Here is a 26,749-nt window from a genome sequence, read left to right as displayed (position 1 = left end):
ATTCTATGCTTAGTGTGCACATTCCCTTTCTCAGGCCTAGAGTCAGACATGTTTCAAAGGAGCTTTGGTTCATTTGATTGGTAAATGGTATTTGGAAACTAACCTGGGCACTAGAGATTGCACTGTTACTGGGTTGGTCTTTTTTTCTAGGCCTTTCTAATATATATATATAATATATATATATATATTATATATATATAAATATATATTTCACTTACTTCCCTTAAATGAATATAACTATTACATATTTGCAAGCAGATCCCCCCAAAAATTGCTATCTAAGGAATATTATATATATATAAATATATATATAAAACCTTGATTCATGAATGAACAATTCAGTTTGTGAAAAGAAGCATTCAGCAAAACTTTGCTTCCATTCAGGAACTCCACATTAGGTGAGGAACACAACCATGACCATCTTCCCCACACAAACACAAACATGTCCATCTTCCCTAGAATCATGGGTGAATTAAGTGAATAAAGTGATGAACATATATATATAGATAGATAGCCAATGAGCATATGAGATGATGTACAACATTGTTAGTCATCAGAGAGATGTGGATTAAATCCTTAGTTTCATGCCACTTGCCACTCAATTAAATAAGTAAGATTGAAAACCCATACATGTGAGAATGTCAAGTAGCCTGGACCTCTCATTTAGTGCTGATTAGAATGTAAAATTGTATAATCATTTGGGAAAATGGCAGTTTCTTATCCTATGACCCATTAATTTCACTCTTAGGTATTTATCAGAGACTAATAACACTGTATATCTAAAATATATCTGTATAAGAATGTTTATAGCAACCTCATTTGTAATAGTCCCAAACTGGAAATACCAAAAAAGATTGACAAGACGTTGGTTGAATTCCGTTATGTTCATACCATGAAATAATTGCTTAGCAATAAAAGGCAGCCAACTACTGATACTGCAACATTGTTGAGTCTCAAAATCCTTATGTTAATTTAACTACATGGACAAAGACAGATGCAAAATCATATTAACTTTATGAAATTCAGCAGCTGGAAAAACCACTTACAGAAACTGAGACAATGATTGCTTCAAGACAAGAAAGTATTGACTGAAGGGGACCAAAGGAATTTCCTTGGGTGGCTGAAATGTTCTTGATTATTGTTGCGTGGATATGTACATTTGCCAGCACTCACCTAACTGTGAACTCGTGTGCATCTCAGTGTGTAAACTGAGCTTTAACAAGAGTGTTTTTTCCCAGTGATTGTTTTTTTCCCAAACTCCAAGAATCCTCTTAAAACTTTATTATAGTCAGCAATGTGTTTTTTATTGTTCAGTTTTTTTGTTTGTTTTTTTTTTACCTTATTGTATCTATATTACGTAGTTTAGTAGTTGAACCTTTTTTGGGTTCCATTATCTGTTCTTTGCTGAAATTGATGTCTTTGCCCTAAACTAGATTTCAGTGTATCTTTTTATTTTCAACCAGTCTCTGTGCTCATATTTAAGGTGTGTCACTTTTAATCACTATGTAGTTGATTTTAATTTTTTAAACCCAATCTAGCAATCTTTGCTCTTTAATTGGATTTTTTTAATCCTTTCATATTTAGCATAATTACTGAAACTGGATTCAAACTTCCCACCTATTTGTTTCTTCTTGCCCTGTTTGTTCTTTTAAGAAACTGTTATTAAATGTGACTATTTTATTTTCTCCTGGAATAAATTGTTCATTGTACATTCTTTTAATATATTATCATTCTGAAGATAACTTCTTTAAGTACTTCTCTTTCTCTACTTATCCCACAGAGCCCAAGAATTCAGGGAATCTAATATCTATTTTCAATAAATTCTTTTAGATTTGCTCTATTGTCTTAATATTTTTGAAAACTTGAAATGCTTTTTTAAAGTTTAGATAAGTTACTTTGTCTGTTGTTTTTAGAATCACACCCAGAAAATTTGACACTGTTCAAGCATCTGAACATTACAAAAGTGGGACTATCACCAATGATATTGGAGACTTAACTTTAAAGAAGAGGGAAATACGAACATCATTTACATTTAGGAAAGTGAGGCACACGCCTTGTACCTGTAGTAAGTATATCATTTCATTTCTACTGTGGAATGGAGTAAACTAGTAGGAAAAAGATCCTGTCTCCTAGATAAAGATCCAAAGTGCTTTAATTTCCTTATTGCCATTTCCTGTATTTCGCCTTCATGGTACTTTGATGCACTTTTCTGGACTCTCCCGCCCCGCTTAGAGTTTATATTCTTTGAAGGCAAGGGCTCCGTGCTCCATTTTTTTCGTCTTTGTTTTCCCCAAACTTGGTTCTTTTTTTTTTTTTGTACCAGGAATCGAACTCAGGACCTTGTGCTTGCCAAGCAGGCACTTGTGCCACTGAGCTGTATCCTCAGTGCCAAACTTGGTTCTTTAGCATTTTCTTGGGTGCCAAGAAAACATTTACTGAAGTAATAGTTCAGAGTGTTGGAATTATAGGGCAATAGTGTATCCCTTGTACCAAAATAGGTTTGGTTGGAAACTGCTTGCAACTTTTCAGAATTACTTTTTAGTAATCTCAGGGGGAAGTTAGAGATGACATACTACATTACAGCAGAGGACGCTAGGGCGATAACCAGCTGGCCATGGTTTAATGGGTTTGAAATCCTAGAAAGGACTAAAAGGAACTTTGTCAAGAGGATGCTATTTTGAATTGTGTGCACAAGCACATCTTGCCCTGGATTTCTTAGACTCAACGCACAGACAGCTCTTTTATTTTAAGAGACAACATTTTATAATGACAGTACTAGTAAAGTTCTTCTTATATCATGGGGGTTTCTATTATGGGTTATATCTGCCACAGCTTTTGAATTTAGTCATAACCTTAGAAACATTTTAAGTTAAAAACCCTTCTTGTAGTTCCAAGATGTTGCTGTGTTAGAAGACTGGAAATCTCTATATTTGATATTTTGATGATAAGGAGGTGTAAAATAAGTTTTTGTTTATTTTGCGAAAAGTGTCCTCAAGACCTTAAAATGACATTTTTAAAATGAAAAAATGCTTATTTAGTATTTGACGAGCGCTAACACTCCCCGTGAAGTATAGAAAGATACACCTTCTGTTTTCTAGGTACGGAAGCCTAGTTGGGGAACTGTTGTTTTTTTTTTGTTGTTGTTTGTTTGTTTGTTTGTTTGGTTTTTTTTGGTTTTTCTCCGGTGCCTGGAACCAAACTCACGATCTTGCGCTTGCCAGGCAGGCGCTTTTGCCGCTGAGCTAAATCCCCAGCCCCTGGAGAACTGTTGTAGTTTAGATCTAGAACGTCTCCCAGAATCCTCCTGTGCACGGAAGGTGATTGGGTCTTGAGGGCGCTTTACTTGGCAGCGGGTTCATCCGTGGATGAGTTCAGTAGTCCGAGGCGCTGATAGGAGTTGGGGCCTCCCCTGCTCCTTCCTTTGCTCTTGCTCTTTGGGTTGAACGCCTCTCCCTCCACCAGGCCCCTCTGCTATCCGTTCCTGCCTTGGAGCCAAAGGACCATGGAATTAAACTGTGACCCCACATAAACCTCTCCTCCTTTAAGTTGTGCGTGTTGGGTGTTTTGCCCCAGCAATGGCAGGTAACGAAGACAAGAGATAAGCTAGTGTTCTTACGCAGGTGTTTCTTAGTTGTGGGCATTTATTAAATCTAACGGAAACGCTAAGAAGCTCTGATTGGGCCTTCAGTGTACAGTTTTTTTAATTGACAAAGATTTATGTATTGATTGTGGACAGCATGGTTTTGAAATATGTATACATTGTGAAATGGCTAAATGGGCTAATTAGCCTGTGCCTTATATCATAGAATTTTTTTTGTAGTGAAAACACTCAAAATCCATTCTCCTAGTGATTTTCAAGGATACAGTACATTGTTATTAAGCATGGTCACCATATTATAGAGTCTCCTAAGCTTCCTTTTCTAAGTGGGCTTTTGTGTCCTTTGACTGGCAGCTGCCCAGCCCTCCTCCGCCTGCACCTCGGCCTTTCATAACCGGAACTCTACTCTGCTTCTCTGAGTGCAGTTTTCTCTGGCTCCTTGTAGGTGAGGTCCTGTGGCATTTGTCTTTCCCTGCCCGGCATATGCCCCTTGGCACATGTCCTTCAGGTTCTGTGTGCTGTTGCAAACTACAAGGTTTTCTTCTTTTTAAAGAATGGACGGTATTACAGTGTGTCACATTTTTGAAATCCATGTACTTGTTGATGGACACTCAGCCTGTTTATCTTGGCTATTGCAGATAGCGCTGCAGTGAACACGGGAGTGGAGATACCTCTTTTCTATACTCATTTCACTTCCTGTGGGTATCCGCTTCCCACCAGAGAGGTTGTTGAATCGTATAGTAGTTCTAGTTTCAGCTTTTTGAGGCATCTTCATGCCATTTTCTATAATGACTGTTTCCACTCCTGCCAGCAGGAGTGTAAGAGTTCTCTTTTCTCCACATCCTTGGTAACTCGTGGTATTTTTTTTGTCTTTTTGATAACAGCTGTTCTAACAGATATGATGTGATATCTTGTCGGTTTAATTTACATTTCCCTGATGATTAGTAAGATTTCCTTTTAAGGTCCTCCTTTATATACTTTTGGTCAAAATTTGCAGATTTTTAAGTGAAAAGAGGTACTCCTTCCTTTAGACAACTTTGATGTTTTTAATTTTTAAGATAAAATTTTACTAAGATCAGTTTAGGATAATTATAATATATACTGTGGTATACTTGTAATTCTAATATAATCAATATAATATATACTTTATATGCTTTTGGTCAAAATTTGCAGATTTTTAAGTGAAAAGAGGTACTCCTTCCTTTAGACAACTTTGATGTTTTCAATTTTCAAGATAAAATTTTACTAAGATCAGTTTAGGATAATTGTAATATATACTGTGGTATACTTGTAATTCTAATATAATCACTGTAATATAACTTTGTCTGTTTTCACATGTATGCTTCAGAGCCCTCAAGCTTTGGGGGCTATTATTTTCTTAAATAACCTTTAAAATAGTTAGCATTTTATTTGCGCATTCATGGAGTTAGGGTTTCTTCAGGTTAGGCTAAATCTAGTTACATTTAAAGTAAATAGTTTTGTTGTATGTCCAATCCTAAAGCCGTGAAAACTGCTGCCAGATTCTTCCCTGTCATGTGATTCCTCCTTATTTCTGCAATCTTGTCTGTGATTTCTCTAGAAATATTACTTCTTCCTTTATTCATAGGACAGTACCTATGACGACGTAAATGCCACAGACCTTGGCAGAAGACCGATTAGAGCATAGCAGAAAACAGGCTGGAATATCTGATTAGTATTAGATATTATTATAGAGAATAGGGAACAAGTTCAAAATTAATTTACGACATTAACTTAGAAATTTCCTGTGTGCTGTGCTTGGTAGTGGTCTCCTGGGGTTTTGCTCACTGTGGAGAAGACGACATAGCATAGTTATTGAGTGCAGCCCCTACAGTGCTTGGGTCCAAGTTTTGGCTGTATGATTTACTATCTCTGCCATTTCGGGAATGTTATTTACCTTCTTTTGCTGAACTTTGCTCATCTGTGAAGTGGTTGTATTAGTATATACCATATAATAATGGGGGGAGAATTGAGACCATACATAGAAACTGCTTCAAAGAGTATTCAGTAAATGCTTGTGATTATTACCAAATGACGCACTATTTCCACATTTTGTTGTTGTTCTGAGAGTACTAGGGTCCCCAGAACACTTACCTCCTTTACCTGTCCAGGGAAAGACTGTAAGTCCTTTTAGCTATATTTGTCACAGTTCGGCTCTACCTATCAAGATGTTTCCTGAATAAAAGGACTCTTAATCTCAAGATGAAATAGGCATAATCTCAAGATGAAATAGGCATCTATCTACATTCTAAGGCAGATGCAGATTACAGTCACAGTGTTTTTTCTTGTTTTGTCTTTTTGGGTCAGGATCGCACTATGCAGTTCAGGCTGGTCTTGAGCTCACTTTGTAGTGCAGGCTGGTCGCAAACTCGCAACCATCCTCCTGCCTCAGCCTCCCAGGTACCAGGATTACAGGCGTGCATCACTACGCCCAGCTTGGTCACATTTTTCAATAAATGAATGTTTTCCTCCTTTTATATTATATACCCCCTTGCACATATAGTTGGACTTATTAAAGAAGAACTTCATTTAATGGATAAAGCAGAGCCTTTCTATCCTTAGTCACCAAATTTGCATTGACTTCGTTTTAAGAAAACTTGGTATATTATACATCTTTGAATAAAGAAAGGTGATGTTGCTTTGTTTTTTCATGTAGATTACTCTTTGGTCTGCGACAGCCAGAGGAGAGAGACTCCTCCCTCATTTCCAGGGAGCGACAGAGAAGCGTCCCAGCTGGAGCAAGAACATGTGCACCGGGTTTATGAGGAGATCGCTGAGCACTTCAGCAGCACGAGGCACACCCCGTGGCCGCGCGTCGTGGGGTTCCTGAAGGCTTTGCCGGCTGGGTCGGTGGTGGCCGACGTTGGATGTGGAAATGGGAAGTACTTGGGCGTCAACAAGGAGTTAGTCATGGCAAGTGAAGCTGCTTGACTTTTGCAGTGGTTGCTCTCTTCCTTCTCAGGATTTATGCTATTTTCACAGGCATTACAGAAAAGTTGTAGCAGATTGAAAGTTAGTAAACGTTTCCTTTCTTTTTTATTCCCCTAGAAATTTATGGGCATGCCATCAGTTGTGGCTTTTTGCTTACTTTAGATTTTTCTTTCCAATAGGACTATTTTATCAGTAACCATTATACATAAAACTCTTTATAGATTAGAACGGTTTTTTATAGAAACAAGTTTCTTTGCTTGGATTCTCCTAAGGATGAGAAAGGAAAGTGGATATTTTAATTAGTCTTAGAAATAAGGAACTGAGGGTTTATAGGACTTATCTTCCCTGATGTTGCATAATGAGGAGACATAACTCAAACTTGAACTTCCAAATAAGCTGGAAATATTTTACATATAGTAGAAAGAAAGTGTACTATTTATTGGTGTCTTGCTGTCAAAGAAGGTAACACTCAGATTGGTTATGTGCGTTGGTCTCAGAACACATTCAGTTCAAATTGGTTTCTAAGACAAGTATGTACTTAATAGATGGTGTGGATTTTCTTGGTTGTTACACATGGTTGAGATTGCCAGTGTAGCACTCGATCACACCATATAGGAATAAGTTTATTCTGTATGCCTTTGGTCTTACTTAGTTTTTAACCTATATTGACTACTCCAGAAAAAGAAAGAACATAAAGGAAACTAACAGTGTCAGCTATCTGCTATGTACCAGGTGCTGTGCTTGTTTTCTCACATGTATAATCAACAAGATTGACATTACTGTCTCCAGGGCTGGGGATTTAGCTCAGCGGCACAGTGACTGCCTGGCAAGCGCAAGGTCGTGAGTTCGGTTCCCGGTACCGGATAAAAACAAAAACAAAAGACATTACTGTCTCCACTTTACCAATGAGAATACTGAGGCTCAGTCAGGTTATGACATGCCCAAGGTCACATAGTGTCAGGGCCAGTGTTACAGCCTCATCTTGGACTCCTGATTCCATAATCTGGCAAGCTGTCCTAGGGACCTTCAAGACTAACTGCAGTGTCAGAGGGCACCGGGCTATGAATTCCAAGATGGGAGGAGTCATGTCTGTTTTGTTCTACAGTAGTTGGCACGTAGTAGTAGAGACTTACTAATGGTTTGCTGAATAGTAAGGAGCAAACCTGTGAATTTACCTTCAATTTCCTACAAGAAAACTTTCACGAAAGCCAAAAGACATACAGTGCTGTGTTCTGACGCCATGGAGGAATGTGACAGCCTCAGATGAGTGTGCTTGAACTAGGGTAAAATGCTTGAAACCCTACTTTGCTGGTCATACTAGAATCCACGACAGGATTTTTGTCCAGCACTCGTTCCTTAGGTAACAATTACTGACACTGCATTGTACTTTTTTTTTTTTTTTTTTGGTTTTTCTCCGGTACCGGGAACCGAACTCACGACCTTGCGCTTGCCAGGCAGGCGCTTTTGCCGCTGAGCTAAATCCCCAGCCCCTGCATTGTACTTTTATGGTTAATAAAATATTCAATATCTGCATTTCTTTTGATCTCTGAGAAGTGAGTAATTTTATTCTTACTTCTTAGAGAAGGACACAGAGGTTCTGAGACTTTTTTTTTTTTTCATTTTAAACAAGAACTTTATTTAAACATCAAGACACTTGACTTAAAGGGAAAACTACCTAGGATTCTTTTTTTTTTTAAACAGTAATTTACTCCTACTTAAAGACAGATTTCCCTACATGTAACAGCTACGTGCAAAGAAGTTATAAAATTGTCCTTGGTTTTACAATGATAAGTAAAAAACATTAAAATTCTCCAAACAAGGTATGCAAGGATTTTTATATTGTTGTCTTTTCTGTTAAAACAGTGAGAGCAAAATAACTTAACTGGATTATAAAGGTACGAGCTGATGAGCGTGCTGCTAATGGAGAAAGGGGATTATTTTCACAGAACCAGTAATTCCCCGTCCCATCTCCATCTGATGCCAATCAAAACATATTGTTGGTCATTTAGTAAAAGAACAAAAAGCCAACATGCTTGTGCACATACACCAGATACTTTATGTACAATAAAGGAATGGGAAGGGGTAAATGAAACAACAGAGAAAACTCTACTGGAGTAGTCAGGATGTGGTGGAACCAAATTGCAGTTTTCTAATTGTGAATGTATTCTGGTCTGTAAGAACAGAGTTGTGGAGTAGGGTTGTTGCAGGTTCCCTTTTTAGTAGATGTCTCCTATCTGCTGCTGGAACACGTCAATTGTATTTTCATCCTCTATTTCCAACTGTGCAGGTGTGTCCGTTTCGTTGGTTGGCTGTCCATCATATCGGAATCCGATCTGCCCCCTGACAAACCCTGTGGTTCACAGTAGGCTTTCATTAGTTTACTAAGCGGTGTGTGCCTCTTAATCTTAAACTGCACCACAGAACCATCCTGCCCCGCCACCTTCAAATTAATGTGGTCGTTGTTCTCAGTCTTGACTCCTTCCTTGGGCTTTTCCTCGGCCGTAGCGAGCGCCCCGGTCTTCTTAGCTGCCTCTTCACAAAAGAGGTACCAGGCCCGCCCAGAACAAGCACACAAGCAGCACCAGGAGGGCAGAAGGAGGAGGAGCAGCGGTGGCTAAGCGAGGTTCTGAGATGATAGGTAGCTTTCTGAAGTTGTTCAGCTGGTTTTTGTGGGAGTCAGGATTCAGATCTGGAGTTCAGGGTCTCCTTTCTTTGCACTTTACTGCTTTGGTCTATTTCTCTGCTCTTTAAATTATTATCACCAGTCTGATTTTCCTATAATTGCATGTTTTCTTAATAACTAAAAAAAAATCTTATATATTTTTTAAGAAAAAATGATGTAATCATCATTCAGAAAATTTATGAAGGGTAATCACCTATAATCCTTTGACCCAATAAATCAGTGTATTGTGATAAATATCCTCTAATTGTTTTGTTATATTTTATATAGTAATGAGCATGTATGCAATTTGATAACTCATTTATATCACTTAATATTTTCATTTTGACAAAGTTTCTGGATTTTCTGATATTCTATGAGGTACATGTTACTGACCGTTTGGTTGTTTTGAGCCTGGAGATATTATAAACATGGTGGGGCTGGGGCTGGACTATAGCTTAGTGATGCAGTGCTTACCTAGCATGTTTGAGGCCCTGGGTTTGACTCTTAGCCCCACCAATAAATAGGAAGGCAGGAAAGAAGGAAAATAAAGGATGGAAGGAAAGAAAGAAAGAAGGATAGACTGAAGGATTGCACACTTAAGATTTTAAGAAGGCAGATTTGTTAAGGTATTCATGCTGAAATAAAAAATTGTTTTTAAAATTTAAAAAAATATGTAAATGTTTGTGTATATTTTTTCCACATACTGATATTGAGAAAAAAATATCATAAGGAAGAATACAGATTTTTAGAGTAAGAAAGACCCAGTTTTTAAATCCCTGTTCAAAAAAAAATCCCTCTTCCACTGCTTTATTGTTAAACTTGGGGAAAGTTACTTTGAGATGAAGTTTCCTTGTCTGTAATATGGTGATACTTCTCCCTAACTCAGAGTACCCTATGAAGATTGAATACATTAATATGAAGATTTTGCTTTAATATACAGAGGGATATCAGAAAAAAAGCTGTTAAAGTAGCTACTAGCTTGATTTTAAATGGTTGAGCCAGTTTGTACTGCCATCCCTGTGGTGCATTTTAATTTTAAAACATTTTGATAGTTTAATATGAAAAACTTAGAGCTTTGTTTTAATTTGCAACTTTGATTACTAAGTTGAATCTTTTTTAATTGCCTGTACTTCCAGAATTTTTGTTGAAGATTTAAAAAAAAAATAGACTAAAACTATATTTAAAGTCTAATGTGTATTTTTATGCCCTTGACCTCCACCCAACACACACAGATACAGCTTTATAAAAGTCTTGTATATATGTAGGTGTTTGCAAATAAGCTATTTCCTGTCCTGCTATTGAAATTCTGCAGCATAATATTACGGAGGATTTCAAATACCTAATGTTATCTTTGGTCATTGGACTATAGTGTGTAGAGAACCCCAGCAGTAGAGAAATGAGAGATGAAAGGACTGAGGTGGGCAGGAGTCAGTTCCTCGTCAATGGGGAATCTATAATCGGCCTGGTGTTTTGTGACTAAAATTGCTTGTGCTCTTTTTCGTTGGTAAAAAGGAAGGCTGTGTACAAATAGCGTAAAAGCCTGGCGAGAAGAGAGAAATTTCCTCTTGTTTTATTTGGCTGTTGTTCTTCTTGTTCTGTTTTATCTGTGGTTCTCAGATAATGACGCTCCTCCTCTGAACAGCTATGGAGTCCTTTCTCTGAGGATTTGTTTTATAGGCAGGTTGGATTTCTTCCTGTTGGCTTTTAGTGAGGTTTAGCTCGTTATGAGAATTGGGCATACTTGAAACTTCCGATTCTGAGAACTGAATTTAAATGTAACAAAAGGTGGCAAGTACCAAAATATATATATGTGTATTATCTGAGTGGTGCTTTTATCTTGATACTATGACTGACTGATTGGCGTGGAATATTGGTGAAGATAAGTGATAGTATTAAGTCAGGCATGGATCTTACAAAGATCAAGGAAGCAATGAATTGGAAATTTGCCACTGTTTTTATTAATAGTCTTCTAGTACTTTTCCATCTTAAAATAGTAAAGGGAAATCACTATACTTTACCTCTAGCTTGGTAACTTTTATTCTATGTCAGAAATTAAAATAGCTCTGGGATAGAATAGAGAAGCTGTTTAATACCAATAGAAATTGAGCAAACTCATTAAATAGGACTAGCTTGGGAATGTGGTTTTTTAACTCAGTAAGAATTGTTTGCTGTGAAGATTCATATTCCTTATTGTCAGAAAGATTGAGAGAGTGCTAAAGATTAATATTCAGTATATCAAAAAATTATATTAGCAAATATGAGATTGGCTTGGCCACTTCTATTTGATTAAAAATGCTTATACCATTCTTTTACTGGTTATAGTGATTGGGTTAAGAAGAAATGTGTGGGAATAATTATTAATTAGTGATTTAACATTTCTTAAACCCCTCCTATTCCTTCCTTAACTTTACACGTGCATATTGCAGAGGTGTGTGTGTGTGTGTGTGTGTGTGTGTGTGTTTGTATGGAGGGGCATCCTTAGAAGGAAGCAGCAAAGCTATATACAAAGACAGTAAAACTAAGAGAAAACATGGAAAGTCCCAGTTCCAGGGAACCAGAGAAATGCATGAAGCACATCAGGCTTCTCCTGCTTGGGGAGATGAAAAGCTGATGCTAGCTGCCTTCGGTGGTCTCATTCCCATAGAGTGGTTATTCTAAAAGACCCGTGTGCAGTGGGTCTTGTGGTGCCTGCATCTCCATTTCTGTTACTCACCATTTTTCACTAAGTAGTATCTCATAATGTTTCTCTTTTTGATCTTTTTGAGATGGCATCTCACTGTGCAATTCAGGCCGGCCGAGGACTTACTCTGTAGCGCAGGCTGTCCTTCGTGCCTCAGCTCCACCAGTGCTGGGATTACAGGCGTGCACCACACGCCTGGCTTTGTCTTACAAATTTTGAATTCAGCAGTGTATTCTTGATAAGGTTATTTAGCAGAAAAAGACTCAGTAGCTTTAAAAAGTGAAATATATTATTTTATTCCTTTTGTTTTGGGGGGGTTATTTTCTGATTATAAAAGTAATTCATGTTGAAAAGTAAAGAAGCAAGATTTAAAAAATCATCCACCCTCCGGTTATCTGGGCCGTCACAGTGTGGCGTGAATAGTGTGAGAGACATCTTAGATCATCTTTGTAGCCTCTGTCCAAAGACTACGTGTGTATGTTTATTAGATATTTTGATTTTTAAATGTGTAATATTACAGAAAGATCTGATTTTAAATGATTAATTAGGAACAAATTTGGACCTCTTACTTTCACTGCTGTCACTTTTTTTCTAGTTATTTTGTTTCCATTCACTAGTTTGAGTTGTTTGATATCTTTTAAGGTAATAAATGCTGCCTTGAGCAATTATGTATTCTGACTTTGTACTGCCTGTAAGAATTACTAGTGTCATAGTCTTAGGTCGTATGATAATGAAGGAGAGAATGCACCCACGGCTCTTAGTTTCTTGTGATATTTAAAGAGAATATTCTGAAATTATTTCCTTTCTCCGCTATAGATCGGTTGTGATCGCAGCAAAAACCTGGTGGATATTTGTAGGCGGAGGCGGTTCCAAGCCTTTGTCTGTGATGCCCTGGCCGTTCCCGTTCGCGGCGGGTCTTGTGACGCCTGCATCTCCATTGCTGTTATTCACCATTTTGCAACCCCGGTAAGGACTGCTTTTCCTTCTCCAAGAATTTGTAACTAAAGTCGCAGGAAAAGTTCGTGGATTTACTGGCTTTGGATTCTGATTTAGCTTTTCATCTCTTTCCGTTTGTTTTCTTATCTCACAATCTGTCCTCCTTTGCAAGCGAGCGTGTGGCATGAAGATCGGTTAGGGGGTTCGAAACCTGATGGGACTCTGCGCCTTCATTGCTGTGTGTTTCTTCTACCCCACGGCACATTCATTCCTAGGTGCCTTCCTTCAGACCCGATCACCGCTGGAGGAGGCTTTGAGCTCATCAGTTCTATGCCTCCTGAGTGTATGCCTCAGATGGATTCTCTTCTCTGTTTCTCTGTCTCGTTTTTCTTTCTCATCCCTGACATGGTATTCTTCCTTCCTTCCTATTGTGTTTCTTTCCTATTCTTTCTTCAAAATTCTGTCTTATTAAGTGATAGTAGTAGATTCACTCTTTTCATATGTTCTTAATTTTAAAATAAGTGAATTTAATATTTTACATTTCCCTTTAGGGGATGTACCACTTATTTTTCCTGGCCAACAGTTACTCCCCATGTCTAACCGAGAACTGTGTCTCTCATTTTTTGGGTCACTGGCAGTTTCAGTAGACCTGATGGCTTTAACTGAATTTTTTTTTAAAGTCAGAAAATTTCCTGTCACTTGTTTCTTCAATCACTCACTCTTTATTTATTGAGAGATTCTGCTAGGCCATACCAAACAGTATAAAATGGCTCTTTATAGCAAAGCCACTAGCAGTCAGTACACCTAGAAGCATTAATCAACAGAGAAAGTCCTCGCTTTCGTAGAGCTCGTGCTCAAGCGGAGGAGGCAAGGATTGATTTAGTGGTTTGGATGTATGTGATGTTTGTTAGATGCCAAAATAATGATTTGAATTTCGAGAGACGTTGAAAGGTCTCACCCTGAAAGGTCTTTTTGACCGGCTCAGCTATATACTTTATAGGGTCGTTCTTATGGCACTGTGGAAGATAACTTAGGCTAGGAGGCAAGATTTCTTTTTTTTTTGGTACCGGGAATTGAACTCATGACCTCAGGCTTGCCAAGCAAGCGCTTATGCCACTGAGCTACATCCCCGGCCCAAGGAGGCAAGACTGAGTGTGAGGCTGTTTTAACAGTAAAAGTGTCTGGAGACAGCAGGGCAAGGAAGTGGAAATACCAGAGGGTACTTCGTCCCGTCGCTGCTGCAGTATTCTTTCCTCGCTTACGTTCTGGTGCCTGTGTCCTTTTACCTGACAGAACTGCCTCTACCACTTTGCATTATTTTTAATTTGTGATCTTGAGCAATATTTTTAGTGGCCTTTGAATACTAAGGTTCCTCATGTGTAAATTGAAGATGACAAGCCAGGCGTGGTGACACATACCTATAATCCCAGCACTCTGGGAGGCTGAGGCAGAACGATTGCAAGTTTGAGCCCAGCCTGGGAAATTAGGTGACTTAGTGAGACCCTGTCTCAAAATAAAAAATTTAAAGAAGGGCTGAGGATATAGCTCAGTGTGAAGGCCCGGGGTTTAATCCCCAGTACCATAAAAAAGAAAAGGAAACAACAATAGTGTCATAGGGTTACTGTCAGAATAAATGAGGTAGCGTATAAAAAGTGCCTTTATAAAATGATCTCACCTTATTTTTTAGTTTAAAAAATCAGTCCCAACTCCTTAGACCCAGTTTAGAAAAATCTTCACAGTTTTCTCCTATTAATTCACTTCTCTATAAATTATTCGTGCTGAAAATACTTCCTCCTGTTTTAACACATAGTCTGAGATTATTTCTAGGGCTTTTGGGCCATTTTGAATATACCATTTAGATACTTCAATACAATGTAACTTTGACAGTTAAAAACATCATCTAGGCCAGTGTGGTGGCATGCCTACAATCCCAGCCCTCTCCTAGACTGAGATAGCAGGATCTCAAATTTGAGACCAGCCTAGGCAACTTAGGGAGACCCTGCCTCAAAAATTTAAAAAGGACGGAGGATATAGCTCAATGTGAAGACTCTGGTTTAAATCCCCAGTACCACCAAAGGGGAAAAGAAAAGAAACAAAAGAGGAAGAAATTATTTAAGGCTAATAACTGTGGAACTGGAAGGATCAATTTCATTTTATCAGTTATATATGTTTGCATATATACATTACAAATCTGTGTTCTCTTTGATTACTAGCTTTATAACTTTAATATACTTCATTATGATAGTTTTTCCTCCCCTGTTGACTTGCTAGTTAGACAGTCTTTTGTAATTTTTTAATGGTTACTGTAGGCAGTAGAATATATAGCCTAGATATTACAGTACACCTGAAATTGGCACGTGTACCCCTTCCTAACAATGTAAGACCGTCGTTAATGACGATAGTCCCTTCTGCATTTTAGTGTGCCACCGTTGGCTGGTGTTTTTAGCTTTGAATATACATTGATGTCTCTTCATTCTGTTCACCCTTCTGGGTGCTCTTGCTTTGTTCCTGCCTCAAGGTTTGAGTGAGTAGGTTTCTCTTGCTTGAATTCTCTTTACAGTTTGCATTAGTATATGTGTACTAGTGACAAGTTTTCACCTTTTAGATATCTGTTTATTTTGCCTTTATGTTTTAAAAGGTTTTTTCCACTAGGTCTTGAATCTAGATTGACAGTGTCTTTTATATTTTCCATCCTTTTCATTTCTGTACTTCAATCTGGGTAATTTATATTGGTCTGACTTCTAGTTCAGTAGTGCTCTGTGGAGATGTGTGTAATTTGCTATTAAATTAATTTTTTTTTCTCTTTGAGAATGTGTGTGAAATCTTTATATATATATATATATATATATATATATATATATAAGATTTATATATACATAAAAATTTTTTTTTGTCTTTTTGAGACAAGGTCTCGCTATGCAGTTCAGGCTGGCCTTGAACTCACTTTGTAGCCCAGGCTGGTCTTGAACTTCCAACCATCCTCCCGCCTCAGCCTCCTGAGTGTTGGGATTACAGGCGTGCACCACCATGCATAGCAGTCAATATATTTTATGTCTTCACTGAAACTCTTTTTTCTGGAGATTTATTTCTATGGTCTTTTCTTCTGATTTTCAGTTATTTGGTCATAATTTTTTTAAAACATATCTCATTTTAAATTAAATTCTGAATATCCTGTATTAAAAGGTTTAGATGCTTCTACCTGCCTTCAAAGACGATTAAATTGGGGCACACAGATAAGGTGTAAGCATATTACTTTAATCTTTTTGCTTTATTAGGGCTGATTTATGTCCATATTATTTTTGTCCCTATTTCTGGAATGTGGCCCTTCTAGGTTTCAGTTGAAAGCCTGTGGTATATTCCAATGCTATTACACCTAAGCAGACCTTAAACTTCAGTGTCTGTCTGGTTAGCATTGTTTGGCTAATAAAACCTATGTAGCTTTTTAATTTCCCAGCTGTTCCCCTGCTGGGTGTCTTAGAATTCCACACAGTATTCATGTAATTGAGCTGGAAAGGGTCCCTAGGGGAGTTTGCATGTTGACTTTTGGAATCACTTCCCTGCAGACCCTGCTTTACTCAGTAGTCTGTCCACGACTTTCTGCTGCTTTGACTTCCCTATACCCCGTGCCCCGATTCGCCATACCCGGGACACTTTCGTTTTCTGATGATAATGTGTCTTTTGTGGGGGAAGCTGGCATGAACATAGAGCTCACCTTCTATCTGGGATTTAATTCCTTTCTGTCAGGGATTGTAGCTTTTCAAATCCAGCCTGCAGTGTTTACTCTTCAGTGCTTTTGAGCAGCTGATTTATGTACAGGTTGACGATCTTTAATCTGAAAATCACACATGCTCCAAAATCCAAAACCTTTTGAGCACCAACAGGACACCACTCCTCACTTTACTTCATGTGATGGCTCACAGAATGCAGGTGCCAAGACTAGTACATAAAATTCCTTCCGGGCTGCACGTGAGACATAAATGAATTTGGGGTTTAGACGTGGTTTACATCCCTAAGATATCTCATTGTGTGTATAAAAATATTCCCAAATCCAAAAATCTGAAATACTTCTGGTCCCAAGCATTTTAGATAAGAGATATTCAACCTGTGTTTCATCCAGCCTTTGTGATAGGAGAATTAATATAAACTACTTCAAAACTATAAAGTCTCCATAATGCAGCTTACATAATTTTTTTTTAAACAAGCATTATATAAACAGTGATTCACATAGGGGTGCCTCATATTAATGCCCACAGATCTATAAGGAATCACCAGTAGTTTCATATATTCCAGGTACTCGGAGAAAGTCACAGGGAAGATTAATAGAACTAAAAATGTTGGGCTGGGGATTTAGCTCAGCGGTACAGAGCCTGCCTGGCAAGCGCGCAATGTTGTGAGTTTGATTCCTGATACCGGGAAAAAAAAAAAAAAAAAAAGAATGTCGTTTTCCCTACGTCCTCAGTGCTTTATTTAAATCACAGAACAAAGTGCCCTTCCCCTTTGATATAAACCATTTGGTGGGCTGGTATTACATTTTCTGTATAATGTGTCACAAAGACTTACGTAACGAGGGCTTGCTTTCCCTGTGTAGCAATGTTCAGAGGTGAGGACTAGAGAAGTGATTGGGTTATGTGGGTACTGATGGGCTATTAGAAAGTGGGGGCCAGCTGGAGGAAGTAAGTCACTGGGGTACGCCTTTGAAGGTGTAGCTTATTCTTTGCCTTTCTCTTTGGCTGTAGCACTTTCGGTGTCTCTTTTCCTACACCAAGCCCTCCCACAGAGGTGTTTTATTTTAGCTTAGGCCCGCAGCTATGGAGCCGGCCCGCAACTATGGAGCCAGCCCGCCCTGGGCTGAACCCTTTGAAACAGTGAGCCCAAGTCAGTCTGCCCTCTTCTGGGTTGTTTTTCTCAGGTGTTTGTATCATAATGACAAGAAGCGAGTAACACACCAGGGGGTGTAGCTCAGTGCTAGAGTGCTTGCTTGGCATCCATGAGGCTCTTGATGAAAGAGAGAAGGGGAAGGGAAAGAGAGAAAGAAGCAAAGGAAGAGGGATGGAAGGAAAAGAGGGAGGAGGGTTTTGCTAGATTTCTTACTCTTTATTCACGTTGAAAATGGTCCTACAGTCAGTTATATTTTTTCATTTCCTCTCTGTATCTCTTTCAGGTTAATAAGTGGCAATTTTTGTTTGTTTATTTTCTTAATTAGGAGCGGAGAGTGGCAGCTCTCCAAGAAATTGTCCGACTCTTGAGACCTGGTGGGAAGGCACTCATTTACGTCTGGGCAATGGAACAAGAACATAATAATCAGAAGTCCAAGTACCTTAGAGGAAAGAGAATTAGCCAAGGAGAGAAAGGAGAGATAAGGAGCAGTAAATCTACAGACGGATTTCCTGAGCAGACGTGTGACGTGAGCAGTCAAAACGCAGCCTCTTCTCTCACCTCCATCGATGATATTCAGGAGGAAGAACCCAGTTCAAAGAAAGCTCCTAATTCTGAGCTGCCTATTCATACTAACAGGACTTCTTTTCATTCTCAAGATGTGCTGGTTCCCTGGCATCTTAAGACGAAGACTAGTAAAGACAAACCTGTTGGGCCCTTGGATTCTGTAGGACCCCACGGCCCAGGCCCTATGCTTCATCGTTACTACCATGTGTTCCGGGAAGGAGAATTAGAAGCTACCTGCCAGACTCTGAGTGATGTCAGCATTCTGCAGAGCTACTATGATCAGGGAAACTGGTGTGTTATTCTTCAAAAGGTCTAAAAAAAAGGTCTGATTATTTCTATGGGAGCATATTGTATGTGGAGAAGAAATACTCAGCTTGTTTTAAAAGGAGAGTAAAGTAATTATCCCTTTAATTAAAGAGAAAAACTTGGGAAAGTACAAAAGGAGAGTTCCTCAGGACACTAAGAGCTACTTAGGACACATTCAGTCTGCTGCTGTTGACTGACTTCATAAATGTATGTTTCTCCTAAGGGCGGCTAAGGGAGGTGTTTAAATGTTATTGAAGTAATTTGTGAAGTGTCTGGGATCCCTGTGTAATAGTATCACATTTTGAAGATCATCTTTTGTTATAAAATGTTATTGAAGGACCTTAGTGAAATACTGCAATTTTAATAAAGGTAATATTTCTGAAGTATCATCTATGACTATTAGCTTCTTAAAATCATAACAATGATTTTATCATCATACCTTATTAGCACATGGCTTAACACAGTGAGTGCTCAGTATAATTTTAATCAGATAATACTTGCAAGTTAGTGGGAGCTTAATTCACCAAGTACTCAGTAAACCCCTGTCATGTACTAGATACTGTTTTAAGTAGGAGGAATGGAGCAGTGAACGGAAAGAACAGAGGCTGGGGATGTAGCTCCGAGGTGGAGTGTGTCCATACTTGTGTGAGTCCCTGAATCTCTTCCCTACCCCTGTAAGGAACAAAACAAAAAGAACAAAGCCCTTGCACTCATGCCGCTTGCATTCTGGAAGGAGAGAGACAGGAGGCAAATAGGTGAATAAATACTGGTGACAAGATAGTGGTAAACACCATGAAAAAATAAAATACCATGGAAAGATTATCTTGTAAATGGCTGAAATAATTACTACCTCTGACTTATTTATTACCAAGAGTTAAGTGGCATTCCTGATTCATTGATCTAGGTGTTAAAAGACAACCTGAATAAATTACAGCTGCCGAGAAAATTACATGTTTTTGTATTAATGTCAATGACGTTCCATCTCCAGATGTTAAATTTCCAGAAATGTGTCATTATTAGTAATAGGTCTTACTGAGATAATGAACATTTTGTTGTGGAATTTCCATGCCAGATCAAGATGTATTGTTCCCTCCAAATGAGTATGTAAAATTCGCAATACTGGAAGAAAGAGTATAGGGTGAAAAAGTTTTATTTCTCATATAAATTTTAGGACTTCACATTAAAATTTGAAATTTGATCCATGCTAGTAAATTTTAGAATGTAGATGAGGTACAGAACTTTCTAGAAAGATGAAAAATACTAAAATTGACTCAAGAAAATGAAAAGTAAGATATTAAAAAATAGCACAACAATTCAGAAGTTGGCTCTGGAATCAGAGTTCCTGAGAGTTGAATTCTAGGTCTACTATTTATTAGCTGTGACTTTGGGTGAATTTCTTAACTTTTTGTAAAATCGGGAGAGTTGTTAGGAAGTGTCACTGAAATAATAGTTGTGTAGAAGTTTTACTCCGTTAAGAATGTAGTGTACACTGGGTAGATGTTTCTTACTGTACCCTTCAAGAAGGCCTGGAGGAGTTCAGTAGTGAGTGATACCAAGGCTACTTTGATAATTGTATAATAAAATATACATGTGCTTGTTCTTGTCAGTTAAGGCAGATGTGTCAAGGTTCCTTGCAATTATTATGGAACCTTTGACATTTAGTCCTGTATGTTGTAGTATTGTGGCAGCTTTGTGCCTGCCTTATATTTTAGCATCTGATTTCCTAACACCTTCCCCTGGTGCGCTTCTTATCTAAGGTAAATTGGGCTAATGGTTCTAGAAAGAAGAAAATACTTTCAAGTCAGACACAGATTTGAAACTGAACTCCACTACTTAGTAGCTGTGGGACTTTGGGGAATGTGCATGTGGTGTAATACCTAGTTGGAAGCTTGTTGGATGGATTATGTAAGGGAACATGTAAAGTAACACTATACATATTACCTAATAGATGGTTGATAAATGCCAGCTTGCTCCTTCCTTATTCTCTCCCCTAACTGCATAGTTCAGAGCAATCTGATCTTGCCATTTTCTAATCGGTGAGTATATACTCTATTTGACATTGACATTCATTAATTCAATTGATCTGATGTAGATTTACTGATTGTCCTCTATGTTTTAGGCACTATTTTAAATAGAGACATCAGTGAACCCATGGAGTTTACATTCTAGCTGGAAAGGGTAGTATAATGGGATGTAGTAGAATAGACAATAAGCATAATAAATAAGTAAATATTATATTGTAAGGTGACTATTTTTCACAGAGAAAAAGAACAGGAAATGTGAGTTAAGATGGGATAGCAGATGAGTTTCAATTTGTTTGTTTGTTTGAGATAGGTTCTCTTATGCAGTTTGGGCTGGTCAGAGCTCACTATGTAGCCAAGGCTGGCCTTGAACTTTTGGCAATCCTCCTGCCTCAGCCTCCTGAGTGCTGGGATTACAGGCATGTGCCACCATGCCCGACGAGTTTCAATTTTTAAAGGGGTAGTTAGGTTAGTTTTTTTAGAAGTGAGAAGATGACATTTGAGTGAAGACTTCAAGAAGGTAGAAGCTACGTACTTATCTGGGAAGAGAACATTCCAGACAGAGGGGCAGTGCAGAGTCCTAAGGTGAAAGGCCAGAGGTGGAGAACTGCAAGGGTGTTGGTGTAGTTTGAGCAGAGTGAATGAATACAGTCATCCCTCGGTAGCTGTGGGTTCCCTGACTCAACCAACCATGGCTCAAAAACATTAGAAAACAGATGCATTTGTACTAAATGCATACAAGCATTTTTCTTGTCATTATTCCCTAAGAAGAACAGTATAACTATTTACATAGGGCTTACATTTTTATTAGGTGCTATAAGTGAACTACAGGTGATTTCAAGTATATGAGAGAGTGCAAAGGTTATATGCAAATACTATACCATTTTTTATGTTATAGTGTGAACTTTAATTGTAAAAAAATGTTTTCTGTAAATGCACCATTTTATACAAAGGACTTGAACATCTATGAGGGGTCATGAAATTAACCCCTGCTGGGTACTGACAGATGGATGTAGTTGAAGGTAAGGGCAGAGAGTTATTTTGGAAGTGAGGTAGACCGCATAGGACATGTAAGAAAGTCTTTGGTTTTTGCTCTAAAGCAGCAAGCTATTTGAGCAGGCAAGTGGGGGCTGTGTAGAGATGAGACAGTAAAAGGATAAGAGTGGAAGTAGGGGGACCAGTTAGGAGCCTTTCGCCACAGTCCAGTTGAGAGATGATTATTGGCTTGCAACAGTCTGATAGTAGTGGAGGTAATGAGAAATAGGCAGTTGCCTATGACGTTTGGTAGAACCTCAGGATTTCTGATGAGTTGGATGTAGGTGTGAGACAATAGAAGGAGTCAGTAATGTTTACATTCATGTGTGGAACTTCACTGCAGGGATGGTGAACCTTTTAGAGCTATCAGTGATACGAACAGCCTGCTGCAGCATGTGTGCCGTAGGTTCGCCACCACTGTCCTCAAGTGAGTTTTGTGGGATTATCATTCTTTAGTTCAAATGTCGTTTTGTTTTGTCCTTTTATTCTTCTCTTTGCTTTCAGGCATGGGTCTGCTAAGGTGCTATTCTGAGCACATCTTCCTGGTAATACATCTGCAGGTGAACCTGACAGTTATTTTAAGCTCAGATACTCCATGCACTGCTGGGCAGCAGGATGTGCAGTCAGTGTATGAAAATAGAAAAACAGAATGCAGTGCAAGGATTGTGATCATAAATTCCTTTAGGGACCATTAGAGTGAGAGAAAAACACATTCAGAGATCCCACATCATTGTAAGCAATGGAAAGGTAGGGGATTGACGCCACTTTTTTTTTTTTGTAAATCCCTTAAAAAGGAACTGGTTTCCCAAGAATCAGGCACGCATGAGCATAACCTTCAAATACCCTTTACAGAAACAAGGGGGAAATAAATGATAATGAAAAAAGAGAGCTTAGAGCTTTATTGCTGCCTTACCTTCTAATGTGGCTCTATTTGTAGTCCCCTAAAAAGTTAAGAAATAAGTGTATGGGGAGGAGATGTTTTATCAGAACAGAAAGTTTCACTGTCTTCCCTCTTGCAAAAGCAAATAAAGTTGGGAAAAAGCATCTAATAACAATTTTTAATAATGTCTACCCTGGCTTTATAGTTTCTAGTGAGGAAAATCTGGCATTTAAGGAAATGAAAGCTCTTAAAGTCTTTTAAAGGGACAACGTACGAGCTAAGAGATTTCTGTCAAGTTAAGAAGGTGCTCTTAGCCTGTGGTCCATGAATAAACTTCTGAGGGTTTGTGAAATGACCTGAAGTTACATGCAAAGCTTTCTGTGCAATTGCATGTGTACATCTTCTTTGCAAGAGGGTCCATGTATTTGTCTGCTTTCCATAAAAGCTGAAAAATCACGAAGTATGGACCAGGTGTAATTTTCCCTCGCTTATACTCATGTGATTTAAACACAGCCTGAATAAGCACCTGCTTGGCAAGCACAAGGGCATGAGTTCGATCCCCAGTACCGCAATAAATAAATAAATAAATAAACACAGCCTGAGTCTAAGCACAGGATGTAAAGGTGCTGCCTGGATTCTTGCAGCTTGCAAGTTTCCAAATGTGACCAGCATGTGCGTGTGAAGGAGTGGTATATCTGCATGAGTATTACCTGGTAGCAGTCCCTGACCCAGCCCATGGAGAGAAGACTGCAAGTACAAACTCAAACAGTAATGGTAGATTTCTTGAAGTTTTAATTGTAATTAACTTTGGGCAGGGATAGGAAACACAAGGTAAGTGTTAACCAGGAGACTGTGAATGTTCCTGGTTAACAAATTTCCTTTTCTTTTTTCTTAATAATAAGCACAAGCCTTGGTTATAAATATCCCTGTTAAACAGAAAGTAATGAAACATCTATACTTTGAGGCAGACCAAAGGAAGTAACAATAGTTAAATTTTTTTAGTTTTCTCTGGTTGCTGGACTGTATAGGTAGTTATAAGACTCGTAGTCTATTGTACTGACCTATTGCACTACCATGGTGGCAGAGGAATGGTATGCCACCTGGCTCGGGCCTGGGCTTGCACCTAACGCTATGGCCAGGGCAATGGAATGCTTTGGCTTCAAACTATCAGACCCTATGTACCTTTGAGTATCATAAATCCCACAAACTATAGGACTGAAAATGAAGAAGTTTCCTAAAGGATGTTTGAGTTATACTAACCAGAATGTCTGGGTGCTGGGTTACAGTCACAAGGATTTTACATCGCTCTAAATCTGCTCTAGAAAAAAGGGTACAAAGGAATCCACGCTGTACAGGCTTGTGACGCTGACACATTATAGATTTCTGGTAAGGCAGAAATGATATGGCAACATCACCTGGCCAGGATCCCTGTACCCACGGGAGTAATAGTGACGTCTGCACTGCTAGAGGAACAAGAACTATTTTAGTTCAAAGCAGCAGCTGGAAAGACTTCAGTGCCCAGTGATGGCAGCAGGAATAAGGGTGACAGCAGTGTTCCTCCAAGGAGATCTCAAATTTGTGAGACCTTAGTAAACTTTGTGGTCACTCCTCTAAATCCACCTGGAACTGCTGCCAACAAACCGGATCTTTAAATGGCATTGGGGATAACTGGATCCCAAGGTAGCAAGGGCTAACTGCTGGCCCTTCACCACCAAAGGCAAGTTGGGTTTGGTTACCATGGTAGTGGAACTAAAGCTGAATCCCAGAGACCTATGACGTGTCTAGTTCATTATGATATTCCTAAAAAAATGAAAAGGACAGATAAGAATCTCCTAAATTCTTGATATGTACAAGTGCAGAAGTGCTGGGTCAGTTCTTAATTTGAATCATCAAGACACAGTTGCAGTCCATTAATCAATTCCCAGAATTGAAGCAGTTTACGGACCGTGAACCCTCTGGATGTAGGGTAGTTTGGGTGCCTTTGAGGCGGGACCTTGCTATGCTCTGAAAACTTACCTTGTTAATATTTCTCCCATGTGTCTATAAAGAGACCTATGACCTTTAGCCAGAGTGACTGTGCATTGGAGAAAAGGAAATCATCAGCCTTTGGTAGACTACTGGACACTGACGCTAATTCTAGGACACTCAAAATGTCCCTGCGAACAGTTAAGAGTAGAGGTTTGTGGAGTTTAGGTGATCAATGAACTTCTCCATCTCACAGTCGGACCAGTAGATTCCCAAAGCCATACTGTGATTATCTCCCCAGGGCCGGAATGAATGATCGGAACAGACACACTCAGCAACTGGCAGAATCCTTACACTGGTTCCTTGACCTGTGGAGTGTGGACTGTTCGTGTGCGAAAGGCCTGGTGGAAGCGCGGAAATAAAGTAGTAAGATAAAAGCAAGCCCACATTCTCAGAGACACTGTAGAGATTGGTGCCACCTTCAAGGATCAGAGCTGCATCTTCCTGAAGGAGGCAGGAATGGTGATTCCCACCACATTACATTTCAATTCATCTTTTTGGCCAGTGTGGAAAACAGATGAATCTCGGAGATAACAATGGGTTATCAGAAACTTAACCAGGTGCTTACTCCACCTGCAGATGCTGTTTCAGATGTGACTTCATTACTTGAGAAAATTAACATCCTCCCTTGTTACCTGCTTCGCAACTAAATTAACTACTAAAATATATTTACAACGTATTTTGCTTTTTCTTAGATTGTGTTAACTAAATGTATTATTTGAGTAGTTCAAAAGTTATAGTTATTCAACTGTCTTTCCAGGCCTTTTCAGCCTTTATTGATTACTTTCTTTTCTTTTCTTTCTTTGTTTTGTTTTGTTTTGTCTTTTTGAGACAGAGTCTCGCTATGCAGTTCAGGCTGGCCTTGAGCTCACTTTGCAGCCCAGGCTGGTCTCCAACTTGCAATGATCCTCTTGCCTCAGCATCCCCAGTGCTGGGATTACAGGGGTGTGCCATGACACCCAGCTATTGATTACCTTCTGTCCTAAACTCTATACCACATACCATGTGGTCCTCAAAATTTAGGACTATGAATTGATTCTGTCTTGTGCTGTACTCAATCACTTCACATACGTAGATCAGTCACCAAGTTCCTCTGACTACTATTCCTGAATATTTCATGTATTAATGCCTCCCTCCCTCAAGCCTTGCCTCTCTCTGGTTTTCTACACCTTGCCAAAATAAGTTTTAGAAAATCTAAAGAACTCTCTCATGAATTGAACCCTATGACATCCAATTCTTAGTAATGAAATTCATAATCATGAAAAGAAGAATTTCTCATTAAAGAGTATGGGATGTCAAACAAAATATTCAGGTGGTGATTAAGAAAACAGAGAATCTACACTCCTGAAATTCATTTTAAACTAGATGCAAGGGCGTGGCTGTACAGTGTTCCGTCCTCTTTCTACATAGTGTTACACAGGTGGAGACTCCCTTAGGAAATGAAAATTCTCTGCGCCTCCAGTTACAGAACAACCTTCTTTATATATCCTCCTTGGGAAATGAATAGACCCAGGAAGTCTTCCTGGATTACACTAAGTTAGACTTGTAAGTCAGGGTATTGTCTACATAGGACCTGTCAAAGAAAGTTTGTGTTACGTGGAGGTTTCTGTCCTGGGTGACATAAAATGATATTTTTAGACTTTCAAAGTTGTGAAATTATATTGTATTTTAAACACTTAAGCAGTTTCCCATGGAAGCAGGCCATCCTTTTCTAATCCAGGCAGAGATTTTCTTTCCCTGCGGCCTCAGAACATTGCCTAGTTGATTGAACAAAATGCCAGCAGTCTCTCATGAGAGAAGTTTGGTTTGAAAATTTTGAGCCAAATGAGCTCCTCCAAAGCCCTTCTGAAATGAGAAAGGCGATAAGTGACCTCTGCTTCCCAGAAGAGAGGTACAAAGCCCGCACACCTGTCTCACCTGAGGGGGGAGGATTTCACTGACCGTTGAACAGACATCTGCTCAGCCTGCTATCTGCTGGTCTGGAAACGGACAGATGGGGTTTTAAAAAAACTTTTGCAATTTTGGAGAAAATGCTTTTGGGCACGAGGGCAGTGATCTATACTCACTAAAAGAGCTTTTTCTTCTCTATTAATTTTTATTGTTGAATTATCATTTTACAAGGATAGAATGGCCCTTTGGAGGTTTTCCTACAATCTCCATTTGGTGCACAATTATTTAGAGGATTGTTTCTCAAAATGTGGCCCTTTTACCACCC

General features: G+C 38.8%; 1 protein-coding gene and 1 pseudogene across 3 annotated transcripts in view; one reads left to right on the top strand and one right to left on the bottom strand.

Moving 5' to 3' along the window:
• Alkbh8 (alkB homolog 8, tRNA methyltransferase) overlaps positions 1-18,962 on the top strand; it is a 47,824-nt gene extending 28,862 nt beyond the window's left edge. For all 3 annotated transcript variants that reach the window (XM_005378030.2, XM_013511121.1, XM_013511122.1), the window contains 4 exons: positions 1,914-2,065; positions 6,273-6,529; positions 12,706-12,855; positions 18,029-18,962. In XM_005378030.2, coding sequence (XP_005378087.1) covers positions 1,914-2,065; positions 6,273-6,529; positions 12,706-12,855; positions 18,029-18,583 — 1,114 coding nt within the window. In that variant the 3' untranslated portion in view covers positions 18,584-18,962. The remainder of the gene's footprint in view (positions 1-1,913; positions 2,066-6,272; positions 6,530-12,705; positions 12,856-18,028) is intronic.
• On the bottom strand, positions 8,152-12,600 carry LOC102006890 (annotated as a pseudogene).
• Positions 18,963-26,749: the final 7,787 nt, after the last annotated feature.

The sequence above is a fragment of the Chinchilla lanigera genome, unplaced genomic scaffold (genome assembly GCF_000276665.1).
Source record: "Chinchilla lanigera isolate Chin_1 unplaced genomic scaffold, ChiLan1.0 scaffold00011, whole genome shotgun sequence".
NCBI classification, from domain to species: Eukaryota; Metazoa; Chordata; class Mammalia; order Rodentia; family Chinchillidae; genus Chinchilla; species Chinchilla lanigera.
The sequence above is the reverse complement of the archived record's forward strand: the minus strand, read 5'-3'. Positions and strand labels throughout refer to the sequence as shown.